Below are 14,029 nucleotides of genomic sequence, written 5' to 3'. Positions count from 1 at the left end.
TTTATTATTGATAATACTTAATCATTTCATCCCAAAAATAATATTCAATTCATGGATAAAATGAGCATATCATATACTAAACTTGAATTTTGGAAAACACTTATGGAGTGGAAATGCACTTACATCGATCGTTTCGACCTGTTGTTGGTCATCATCAGACTGTAGGAATTTACTCTAATGACATTAGTGCATTTTCACTCCATAAGTGTCCTTTCACTTTCCTTGCCCTATTACATAGGTAAGGAAAGTATTGCTTCCGAAAAAATTAAGGTACCCCAATTTCTAAATTTATATACGTTTCAAGGTCCCCTGAGTCCAAGTCCCCTGGAGCTCCGCTCCATCTATGCAAAGTTCGATTTTAGATTCCCAATTGTCATGCTTCAGATACAATTTAAGCTCGAAATTCGAGAAAATATGATTATTCAATTGCAAACTGTAGGCAACTGTTGATTCTATTAAATGATTCACTATGAAGAGATAGCAGACCTCGTATGTCTCCAGCGTTATTGTCCTGTCACCAGCTGACTCAGATCTTTGTTTATAAGTAGATGCGCGTGAACACTAGCGTCAGTTGATCAATTCTCATAACGGCAAGGAAAGTTGTGTGAGTGCGCCACACCAGATTTTTCAAAATTCAAGTTCAATTTTAATAGTGGAAAAGTATGGAACAGAGCTATCATATTTTTTTACGATTTGATAATAAACTTCCATACAGACAGACAGTACGGTAATTGTGATTGAATACTCTGGTAATTGATCATGTGTCTTTGTAGCATATTAACGATTTGGTAACGATGCAAAGGTAGAAAACGATAGAGCTATCTAATTCCTCTATCACAGACAAGTATGACAAATCAATGCTGATCAGGTGCTAACGTAAAAAGTGAAGCTCATTATAAGCTAAGTTCTCCATGTTGAAATGATGTCTCTTTTTTCATAATTTTTATCTATTTATTCATTCATTTTTTTAGTCATGTATAAAAGGGACTCCCCTGACTCTATTATATGGATAAATATAGAAAATAACACATATATAATACAAATCCTCATATAAGTATGATTTTTAATTATATATAATTGTACAATAATCATACTTATATGAGAATTTGTATCATATATGTGTTACTTTCTATATTCATCCATTTTATAGAGTCAGGGGAGTATTCTTTTGTACCTAAATAAAATAATAGCTAAACAAATGAAGGCAATAGAGAAACCGAGCAAAACTTAGAAAGTTTACTTCAATAAATGAATAAATAGATAAAAATTATGAAAATAGAAACATTATTTCAACATAAAGAACTTAGCTTATAATGAGGTTCCCCTGGCTCTCTCATACTTTCTATATTTATCCATATTATAGAGTCAGGGGAGTATTCTGTTGTGTATTGTGATAATTTCACACTGTATTCTTTGTGATTTACAAATGTGTATTGTGATTGTTCCTTGTGTATTCTTTGTATGATTTCACTGTATTCTTTTGTGCATTTCGTTAATGATTGATCTATTTATCTAGGCAGTGTGATAATCATGAATCTCCCATCATTGATTTTCTATTTATTTTTGCAGGCTGACCTAGCCAGCGTTAATAGCCCTGAGGAAGAGCGGTTTGTTGTATCGAAAATCCGCGAGTCACGTGACTATTCAACCAACGCAATCTACTGGCTCGGCGGTCAAATGCAGGGACCAGACGACTGGCACTGGGTGGACAACTCACCAATGACTTATACAGGTGAATTTCAACTGGAATAAAAACACACATTTATCGTCAAGTTCTACAGTTCAATTTGGTACAGGACCATGGTTTCGTGATCACACAGGCCACATTTTCAAGCTGGATTTCAACTGTTTTATTCCAACTGAATACGTAATATTTCATGTTTTGTGGGTCTCTTTCAAACTCCTTCAAAGTTATACATGTTCCTCCCTGGAAAGTTAATTGAATTGAAGTCTTATCAGAATATGCAGAATATTGCGGTTTCATTGAGTATTAAGAAAAGTGTAATTCATTTTCAATCTTATGATTCAATCATCTCTTATCTCTCTCAATGATTTTAGTTTCTATGATATGGTTTTTACTTATTGATATTTTTAGTCTTAATTTTTTTCGCTTAGACATAATATTTCGTTTGAATTTTTAACTTTCTTTTTCTACGGTTAAGTGCTGAAGGGGAGGGTATCCTTGATACCCTCTCTGAGAATGGACTTCTCAAGGTCCAAACTTCACAGTTTCATGTGAAAACATTACAGTTGTACCTTAACTTTTGTATATTTCATAATTTTTCTTGCTCAATATTATTGTAGAACTCATTAGTTTAATATGATTCACTATGCTATTTTACCGCTACTGGTATTTATTTTTAACGCTAGAACGTAAGTTGAATTATGTTTTATTAAACACATGAATAAAGGAATCTGAATCTGAATCTGAATCTGAATCTCTCATTAATCTGATCTGATCTTCCATTGATTCATACAATACAAAGAGTACATCATCAAGATGATGGGGAGAGAAAAAAATAAGGTAACCTTGAACTATTCCTTTCCCAAATTTAGATAAGGTTACACATAGTAGAAAATAGGTTAAGCCTTGTAGTCGTTCACTTCACAAAATTTATGTATCTCTTGGTGCATTTTCTCCTTGTATTCATCCGTCATCATCCATGACATATATTGTTAGAGAGAACTTTCCATTGATAATGTAATAGGTTGAATGTGGATTGATACTCTATTGGTTTTTCATTGAGGAAGATTAAATAATATAATACTCAGGAAAGACACAATCTAAGAAAAGTTATCTTGTGTGAACCAGCATTTTTTCATTCTCATGATTTAATCATCTCTTATCAATCTACATTCATTTCTCATTGATTCACGTATCTCCTAGATTCTATCTGTTATCAATTTTGAACAGAGAAACGAACTTTCTATTGATATCGGAGGCTGAATGAAGATTTAATATCGGGGGACCGAGCTTCGCTCTGGAAAGTAGAAGTATAGAAAATTTGTAACAAAAGATTGAATTTATAGTTTATATTTATTTATTATTTTCACAGTTATATGAGGAGGCATAACAGGCTTACAGTATGCCCAAAACTGTCTCTTTTCAAATTTATACTACAGTCCAAATCAAAATCTAGGTTAAGCTACTATCACTCATCAAAAAAACAATTTATTCACACTTCAAAAAAACAAACACATCATCAATTACAAATATATATACTATGAATTCAATTTAGAATGATATACTATGTTTACTACAATATTTGTTAATATACTATGTACTATTCTACACTAACAGCATCTAGTTACTATTTTGGACTTTCTGAAGTAAACATGTTTTCGAAAACACATGAACGAAAATAAGTTACTCTTGCTGAATTTTCCTTCTCGTGAGATCAGCTGGATAATACCATACATGCACTCGTTCACTCTCTTCCATTACGGTACAGACGACAAAATTTCCAGCTGTTTATCCAAGGACGTATTCATCCTTTCAACGTCCTCCAGCGAGTTATCCCAGGGTTGAGACCTAGTGCAATCGAACTTTCATATAATAAACCTACTTTGCTCCAAATTTCAAAAGAATCCTTAGAGCCGTTTTCGAGATCCGGTAACATACAGATATATAAACATCTAAACATCCAAACATCTAAACATAAAAACATATAGACAGAAATTGCTCGTTTAATAGTATAGGATATATCCACAATTATTTCCAGCTCCTATTTTTTTAGAGAGAGAATGTAGACACTTTTCATTTTTTGAAACTGTTTGAGTTAAACAGAGAAGATCATAACTATAAATTATATATACAGAGTAATTCTTAATTATGGTAATATAATTCAATACGTGATAGTAGAGGTAGAACTAAGAAAAAAGTTCTGACGAACATATAATATCCATAAACACTTCATTAGCGAGCTATACAGAGTGAAAGATTCGCCCGGAATTCAGTTCCTCTGGTGAAATACACCGATGCTGAATTGTTCGAGGAGTAGTTTTTGAAAAGCTTTATGCTGGATTCATATAGAAAAATATATGAATAAAACTAGTTTGGAAGCTGTAGTGTGAGTGGTTTTCGAGAAAAAAATTGAAATATGCAAAGAATCTAAGTAGAAAAACACAGACTTCTACGTTTGATGCCCAATAACTTTCTTTAATGTTCAGTAAACAAATAATTTTTCGCAATAAAAATTTTAGAGAATTAAATTCTGAAAAGAATAATGTAAGCTGTGTGAACTAAATATAAATAAAAGTTGAATAAAATGTATTTTTATGTAGTACATTACACGACAAAAATTTGCTGTTTTATGAGGAGAGAACTAATAACTCATAGGTTGTAGTTGATTGCAAATTTCAACTTTTTTCTCAAAAAATACTCACACTGGTGTATTTCACCAGAGGAACTGAATTCCGGGCGAAATCTTCCACTCTGTATAGCTCGCTAATGAAGCGTTTATGGATATATGTTTATGAGAACTTTTTTCTTATTTTTACCTCTACTATCACTTATCAAATTATTTGACAATAATTGAGAATCACACTGCATAATTTTTTCATAACTCTTTCACTGAATAGACTCACGTACTTTGTCGGTCAACTCATGAATTTAAAAACAAATCCTATAGACCGGCTCTACCAGTTTCTAATATGAACTTTTTAATTTATATTGCAGCGTGGCTGAAGAAACCAGGCCTATCTTCGTCGCTAGCATGCTTGGGTATGCAATGGGCGAGTACTCCAACACCTCTACTGCCCAGCGGGTTATATTGGCAGGCTCAGGATTGCAGCTCTATTGGTGGTTACGTCTGCAAGAAAGAGAATCAAGGTACTTGAATGTAGTATATTATGTCACAAGGACGGGAAGGGGCCTTTTGCAGGCGAGAATGATATTTCTAGTCGAGGCGTTAGCCGAGACTAGAATTTCATTCCAGCACTGCAAAAGACATTCACGTCCAAGTAACTTACACTATTTTTTGTCGAAATAGTCTAGAAAAGAATAATTGAAAAACATAAAATATCACCTGCTTGTCCTGACATTACCACATGCATTCTATAAACATAACATAAGTTTACAAGTTTTGAATCAGAAATTTCTTGATTGTAGTTGATAAAACTTCCACCTGGAGCGCTAAAAGACGGTTTCTTGTACCAGTTTTGCTGTTCCCAATTCGGAACTAGGGAGCATACTCGACTGTAAAGAAAACATATAATTCTATTACAGATTAGTATGCTGTAATGAGAATCATTATGTTTATTTTTCTACAATCAGCTGTTCACCGGCTTCATTTCATAGATGTAAAACAGCTGAAATTGAATAACTATGACAAAAAATATTTATCATATCTATGTTCTGAGACAAGAAAATATTTTAATATAATATATTATGTATGCTAATATTATTATTGTCGCTTGGCAGCTTCATACCCGCTTGGCCAGGTTGAGTTAGGATATGATCTATGGAATATGGAATATAGGATGTGGACTATGGAAAATGATATATTATGGGATTGGAATAATATTTTTAACTATTATTGAACGAAATTCCAATTAAATGCTGCAAATCACCCTGAAGACTTCTGCTACTACAAATATTGACAACAGAAATTTTCACCTAGCTGTTTACCCTCTGTTGTCAATTTTGCAGTAGCAGAAGTCTTCAGGGTGATTTGCGGCGATTTGTTTAATAATAATTATTAATTAACTAGCATTTGAACAAATGCAACTTCCAATTTATTCCCATCTGTAGACTGGCTGGCCGCTATTGCTTTGTATAAAATGAGCGCTGCTATTCAGATATTGTCAGTTTGGTGTAAGGGTGAGCATTCCTGACCGGCAATTAGGAGGTACAGGGTTCGATTCCTGGGCTGACAAATAATTTTTGTATTGTAGCGCTCATCGAATTTCCAACTAGCTGTTTACCATGTTGTCAATATTTGGAGTAGCAGAAGTCTTCAGGGTGATTTGCAACATTTAACTGGAATTTCGTCATTATTCATAATTAATAATATATAATATTCATATTAAAATATCATAATATCATATTAATAATATAATATTATTCGTTATCATATAATTATTTTTCATCAATTAGCATTTGAACAAATGCAACTTCCAATTTATTTCCATCTGTAGAATTATATTTTTGTTTGGCCAGTCACTGAATTTGATACTGATATGTGGAGAAACGCCTTGTTTAGATCTTGAAAATATCACAGCCTCTATTACAAATATAAAACCTGAAAAATTCTTGCATTTAGTTTCAGGCACCGGCCTCAACCTGAACGGCACCGTGAACGGGACAGAGGGCCGACTGACCTCTCCCCGCTACCCGGCCCCCTACTTCCACAACCTGGACTACTGGGTGAACATCTCCGCACCCGAGGCACACCGCATCGTCATCCATTTCACTCGACTCGACCTTGAGGCTCAGGCCCACTGCCTCTATGATTTCCTGCAGCTTGGCGACGCCAATCGACGCACGCAGCCGAAGACGCTGTGCGGCCATTATGATCCAGCTCAACTTGAAAGGTGAGGGAAATAGGGCATAATTATTTTTCATTACTAGATAAATTGAGGAGAATAGGGCATTATTATTCATCATTACTAGATAAGGTGAGGAGAATAGGGCATCATGATCAGGCACAACTTGAGACGTGATAAGAGTGGGGCATTATTATCCATCACAACTGGAAAGCTGGAGAGGAAGGTTGGCCACTATCGACAGGCCAAGTGTGTCTCGTCTGTGAACGGACAAGAGTGTTCGAATGCTGATGAACACGTTCACGCGAAATTTTCTGAAAAGAAAAACAATTTATAACAAAAAATAAACTACTGGGAAATTACGAATCATAATGATACAAGAATAATTCAACCTGAAATGAAGCAGCGGAGAAAAAATAAACAACAAAAATCAAAGTCACAAAAAGGAAACTTCAAGAAATTTTCTCGTACATGATTGTATGACGAGCATGTGTCTTCAAACATGATAAACTCACCTGTCCTGTCTAATCACCTCATACCTCATGAATCACTGAATGATTTTGGCTGTAGTCACATTGTTCACTTCCATATTTCGATTTGTTTCGCAGATTGAATTCTGTATCGTAGAGCTAAGTAACCCTTCTCTACTCAAACGTTCGATAAAAGTTCGTACGAACTACAAATTCTATGTGTATGAAGTTGCCGCTTTGATCACATGCACCACTGTATTCACGACCACTGAACGACCACTACACGGCGGACGTGTTTAGTCGAGACAAGAGACGACCACTACACGGCGTCCGTACAATAAAAATCGTTGATCGATGTGTTTGTAATCACACATTCATTTAATTGCGCTGCCATTGGCATTTGGACGATCGATTTTTTATCGAACGACCAAAATCGATGTGTGTGTAGCTAGCCTCACTCTCAATATCAGGAGGCTGTTTTTGAACACTTAATATTGTATCATCTTTTGTATACTACTCTATTATTTCATATTAAATGCTAATGTTCACTCCATCACTTTCAATTTCGCAGACTGAATTTTGTATCGGAGAGCAACGCGGCGAGCCTTCGGTTCCACTCTGACTACTCGATATCGGGAGGCGGCTACTCGCTGATGTGGCACGCCGTGGATGTGTCAGGGTGTCCGCTGCAGACTCTCACCGCCAAGGAGGGAGTCATCACCAGCCCCAACTACCCCCATTTCCTGCTTGCTCATCTCGACTGTTCCACCACCATACTGGCTCCTGGTAAGTGGCTGAAATCTCTTGGAAGTTCACTTTTACATGTATGATTTCCTTCATTCCAGCTCATTTGTACTGTTCCACCACGGTACTCGCTCCTGGTGAATGGTAGAAATCACTTGAAAGTTCACATTTTACATGCATGATTTCCAGCCATCCCAACTTCCTTTTCGCTCATTGTGACTGTTTCGCGACTATGAATGCTCCTTGTGAGTAGGGAAAATAAACAAGGATTCCACCTTTGAAAATATATTTCACCCATAAGGAGAGCAGATCGCTCTCTGCGTGGTCAGGCAAATACTTCAACTTGTATTCATTGAAGAACACTGTTTTTAAAGTCGAAACAAATTTATCAATCAGCTTGATGATTGACGATGAAATCAGTACGCTTCAAGAGAAGAGGAGAAAGATGCCCATATCAATATTATTATGTATTGAAAAATTTATAAAAACACTTCACTTGAATGGGCTTTTTATAATTAATAAAAACAATATGAAAACTTGAAGAACCCTATTATTTTAAATATTACAACGACTTGTTTAGACCATAGGTGCGGAGCTTCAAGTTTCAATATTGTTTTATCATTGAAAAATATATGTATGATTTGAGTTAGATAGTAGCCTAGTTGTCGGCACCAAAATCAATATCAATTTATTGTTCAATGATGATGTTATCTCAATCACAGAAACTCCAATTTTATGATCACGTATATTCCTCTTGGAAGTTCAAACTGATCATATCTAACGAGTTCGAGCATGAACTTACGTATTTACTAATCATCTAAATCAGGGCTCTCCAACCTACGGCCCGCCGAGAGTTATTGCAACAGATCTTTTAAAATATATATTTATACTTTATAAAATATATATTTATAATTATATTTATATATTAGTGTAGAATTAGCTGTAAACAAGCAGCGATCAACCATTGCGAGACATTAGCAAATGGTTCAACAAGTCAAATTCCACGTACATCCTTGTTTTCGGCCCTCCAAGCCTCCCTAGAATCAACAATGTGGCCCTTGGATGAAAAAGGTTGGAGACCCCTGATCAAAATCACTAAATTAAAATTTTATTCATTCTAGCCTCACCACGTTGTTCTTATCTGCAGAGGAAGTGAATTCAACAGTTCTTGTATTCTCACTTCAGGTAGTTTCCTACATTACTATTATGATACTTTGAGTCATGTAGAACTTTTGTCTCGGAATGTAACTTATTCAATCAATCTTTCGGTATTCTCTCTTGTAGTAGACACTTTAGAATATTTTTTGAAGGCGACACAAGATTTATATCACTGATTAGATCACTGTATCTTGTCAGAAGTTTAAGAGACAGAATCATGTTACAAAGGATATCATGTACAATACCGTTGAAAAGAGAGCTTACTAATTGTTCGTCTGAAGCTAGTTACACACACATCAATTTTTCTTGCCCTCATGAATTACTCGTATATCAGATTAAACGGAACTTGGTGAACATATAACCTGTTTGACATAATCGGTTTAATCCAATAGAATTCATAAGGACAGCAAAAACATTTTGACCAAATATCAATTTGGGTAAACTGGACTAACATGATAGTTTAATTGTTTATTATTGACTGTTAACCAATTCTAGGTTAAAGATTTCTTCTAGAATTTCTTCGTTTTTCAGCTGGCAGGAGAGTATGGCTGGAGATAACAGACTTCGACATGAGTTTGCCGGATGCTTTGCTAGAGCTCAGCCTGGGTGGTGGTACGGAGCGGATCCAACCCTTCATGAGGAAAGACCTGCTATCAGATGGCGTTTTTCTGTCGGTTGGAGAACGGCTTCAGATACGCCTGAAAACTGGTGACGAACCAAAAGGAAGAGGGTTCAGAGCTGTATACAAAACCGGTAAGTTTTCCATAACTAGGTACCTTTGTAAGTAACCGTAGTTCATCTCACTTATATTTGATTTTGAACATTTAAACTTTAAATGACCAATACTTGATCCCCAATTATTCTATCATTATGTGTTTTCATAATTGATGGATAATTACATTATTCTAAGGCTAAGTTGGACCAAACAAGTGAATGAACAAGTTTAATAAAAATCTGAATCAAGCCGCAGTAGTTTGAAAACTCTAAACCCATGAGAACTAACATTGGATTCGTACATATTTTGATACATTTATCATGCTTCTCATAATATGTTAGGCTTCTTCTATATGTTCATGCTTCAGAAGCTCTAGCTGCTATGCTGATTTGGTCTAACCCCAGCCTCAGATAGTATCAATCCCATAATCTATTAATCTTAACATAAGAAAGGTCCACTATATTAAGATACCGTATTTTATCATGTATCATGGAGAAATAAATAAGTTGATTAATAAATGAGCGATTGTAGAGAACAAGTAGGAAGCTTGAATCAAAAAATGGATTCATATCGAAATTTGAGAAAGAAATGGAATTAACACATTCGGATTAACACTTCAAGAAGAATCCTATAGCCGATCGATAATGCTATACATATCGTCAAGAATACTACAGACGCCTTTATAGTGATTATCCTTTGAAACTACAGAGTTGGGCAGGGAGGTACGGATGATTTAAAATAACAGTTACACACTCATTTTCAAACGAAACTCAAAATTGATTCCCTCAGTGTGTATACCATGGATGTTGCCATTATAAAAATTAATGAGTGAAAAATTAAAAATTGATTATGTACGAAAAATAACGTCTGCTTAATGCTGTCCGTTTTTGTAAAAACAATACTATACATTGATTTATTGTTTTTATTTTAGGTCTAGACAGACCCATTGCACATCAAAATATTGTACATCAGAAATCATAAGTAGCATAGAAAAAAAACAGAATATAATGATATTCTGTATAATACAGAAGTTATTATATAATATAATTCACGCAAAAATAAATATATAAGACTAAGTATAAAATAAGACTAAATATAATATAATTGATGCAATAACTATACTGTATGTGTAAGACTAATACAAAATAATAATGGACTTGAGACTGAATTAGACTATAGTGAGGTCCACGTTATAATGACAGTATTTGATGAACTTTGGTTTTGCTATCCTTGTCTATCATTCGACAAAGCCGGTGGTACTATCCTTTTCTAGGTCCACAACGATGCCAATCATGTTTTTGACAGTGTAGAAATATAATTAATTAATGCAGAGAATCGGCATTCCTATTCTTCTATGCACTGCCATTATAACGTGGACCTCACTATAGAAATTCGAGCGGTACCGCGTGCAATACTTCAGAGGGGTACGGACAACTATAGAAGTGTATGGACAACAATTGACAGCATTTAACAGATGTTACTTTTCGTACATAATGAATGTTTTAATTTCTTCCCCTTTCATTTTTCTAATGGAAACATCTAAGGTACACACTAAAAAAATGAGTATTGGGTTTCGTTTAAAAATGAGTGTGTAACTGTTATTTCAAAACATCCATCCTCCCTGCACAACCCTGTATTCCTGAAATTATCTCAACCAAACCAGGTTCATGATTGATAAAATTCTCAAACAAGCAAGTTTGTGGTTGATAAAGCTTCCAACCAAACGAAGTATGGAGTTGATCAACTTTTCAAACAAACTAGGTTTGTGGTTGATAAACTTTTCAACAAAACTAGGTTCGTAGTGTAATAAAAACCATCGATATACTTATTCTTCTGAATATAACTCTTCTCAAAATTGTAACCACTCTATAATGAACAAAATTATTCTGTTGGCAGTGAGCAGTGTTCACGAAGGCAGAGTGCTGGACCTTGGGAATACGACGGGTGGAACTTTGAATTGGGTCAATTATCCGCTGAATCCGCCATCGGGAAGTGGACTTCACTGATAGACTTGTTGTGCCTCTTGGGAAGATAATTCACCTGCAGTTCTACAACACAGAGCCCAGTTTATGTGAGTGGAAAATATTCATCTGGGACATTTTTAGTTATATCTTATTCCCATGCCATGCTGCAACACTGGCCCAGTTCAAGTTAGTAGAAAATATTCATCTGGGACATTTAGTTATCTCTTATTTTCATACTAAGTTGTAACATTGTCACTATTGTCTTGCTCAAATGGAAGTCAATAGCATATAAGTGAAGAGTCTTCGATTAAAATAATCAAATGCAGCATAGCAGCATTGGCAGAGCCCAGTTTTAGTTGGTATAAAATATTCATCGGGGACATTACGGTTATCTCTCATTTTCATACTGAGTTGTAACATTGTCACTATTGTCTTGCTCAAATGGAAGTCAATAGAATATAAGTGAAGAGTTTTTGATTAAAATAAAGAGAACTAGAACTTAGTTTGTAGAATGAGATAGAGAGATTTTGAAATACTGTCATTTGAATATTATTCTTCTCATAGATAACTCTCTATGAAGAGTTTAAAACGCTTAGACAGCTTTCTTTGAATAATTCTGTATAAACATTGAATTAGACTGTAGCGTCAAAACGTAAATCTAAATTGGTCTAAATTATATTGGTAGTAATGATTTGATTGTATGATATAATATGTGGTATTTCTTCAGAATTGAAAGGAGAAGACGTTGGAGTTGTCAATATATTGTTCAAAAATTAATTTGAATTATTGAACAAGGTTTTATGTAACACCTGCCACATCTTCAGATGAACAGTTCAGCTGTGAACACAAACTGTCCATAAAAGCAGTCCTGAAAAATCTAGTGTGACGCACTCACACAACTTTCCTTGCCGTTATGAAAATTGATCACTTGACGCTAGTGTTCACGCGCATTTCAAGTCTACTATTCAAAGATCTGAGTAAGTTGGTGACAGGACAATAACGCTGGAGACACCCGAGTTCTTCTATCTCTACGTAGTGAATGATTTAATAGAATCAACACTTGCCAACAGTTTGCAAATTGAATAATCTTATTTTCTCGAATTCGAGCTTATTTCATTTTTGGGTAGAAATGTTACTGAACATCAATTGTAGAGATTTCCATGCTCAATCTTTTCCACTTGAATTTCTTGTATAAATTGTATCTGAAGCCTGATAATTGGGAATCTAGAATCAAACTTTGCATAGATGGGGGGGAGCTCCTAGAATTCTCACAGATATGGGTCTTATGGCAGTTGATAAAGCTCAGCAATGACTATCTTAAGTATAAATTTGATCAAAATCGTTGGAGCCGTTTTTGAGAAAATCTGTTTTTCCCTCATTTTCGTCATCTTAGCCGCCATCTTGAATTGCATTTGATCGAAATTGTTCTTGTCGGATCCTTATATTGCACGAACCTCGAGTTCCAAATTTCAAGTCATTCCGTTGATAATTGGGAGATGAGATATCGTGTACACAGACATACATGTATAGAAATTTAGAAATTTGGTTACCTTAATTTTTTTCGGAAAGCAATACTTTCCTTACCTATGGTAATAGGGCAAGGAAAGTAAAAACAAGGCCCATGTCGTTAAAATGTTTCAAAAAGAATTAGTATTTGTGTTTGATATTCTAGTACTTTGTTTTGTATTTGTATTTGGATTTTATTGTGTGCTTTTGAATAGAAATTTGAGTTTGAATCGATTCGTATTCGTGTTTGGTAATATTAGTACTTTCACATGTTTTTTTGATTAAAATTTTAATTTGAATTAATCTTAATTTTTTCAGGGGACGACATGGAAGGCAAGAAGTCGTGCGCGGATGGCATGGGTGAAATCGAGGTGAAAGACACGTACGCCGACCCTAGCGGCAACGGCACATGGTGGAAGCTGTGCGAAGCTCCTGGTCACGAGGAGGTCGTGCCTCTCTCGATCACTTCCTACCTCAACACCATCCAAATTCGACAAATTAACAGCTTGGCGAGGAGTGGATCGAAGGGAATCAAGCTCAACGTTTCCGTTAGTGTGCAGACAGGTGGGAGATTCAGTGTTACAAATATTATTAAAATTTTCAAAGTTCTCACTTTTGACTTACTGAAGGCCGAAGTCGTTGTCTGTCTGTGTGTATGATCTACAATAACTTTAGCAAGAATTTGTCAATCAGCTTCAAATTTTGAACACGTATTCTTCAAACCTTTTCACAGGTCAAGTTCGTTGGACAACACAATTGACCTACTCCTCCTTCCTTTTTCAGGATATAAGAATAACATTGAAAGTGCATAAGAAACAAAATTTCATGATTCAGTCAGCTGAATAATTCATTGCATGCAGTTACTACAGTTTTTCTATTCATTCACAACATCAGCTGAGGCTATTTGGGAGCTATCACACGCGCTGACACATGATTCCAGCTGGGTAATATCATAGAGAAACAATAGCGTAAGTAGATATCCCATG

The 14,029-nt window shown here is 35.1% G+C and overlaps 1 protein-coding gene across 1 annotated transcript; it reads left to right on the top strand.

Annotated features, from left to right (window-relative positions):
• Positions 1 to 1,198: 1,198 nt before the first annotated feature.
• On the top strand, positions 1,199 to 13,607 carry LOC120355605 (cubilin-like; the record flags this gene model as incomplete). The annotated part of the gene is made up of 8 exons (XM_039444181.1): positions 1,199 to 1,204; positions 1,570 to 1,732; positions 4,679 to 4,831; positions 6,264 to 6,534; positions 7,528 to 7,742; positions 9,390 to 9,611; positions 11,470 to 11,565; positions 13,362 to 13,607. Coding segments are annotated over exons 1-8 (1,372 nt in total), but the record flags the coding sequence as incomplete, so codon positions are not given.
• Positions 13,608 to 14,029: the final 422 nt, after the last annotated feature.

The sequence above is a fragment of the Nilaparvata lugens genome, unplaced genomic scaffold (genome assembly GCF_014356525.2).
Source record: "Nilaparvata lugens isolate BPH unplaced genomic scaffold, ASM1435652v1 scaffold3364, whole genome shotgun sequence".
Taxonomy (NCBI): Eukaryota; Metazoa; Arthropoda; class Insecta; order Hemiptera; family Delphacidae; genus Nilaparvata; species Nilaparvata lugens.
This window is presented reverse-complemented; position numbering and strand designations above follow the sequence as displayed.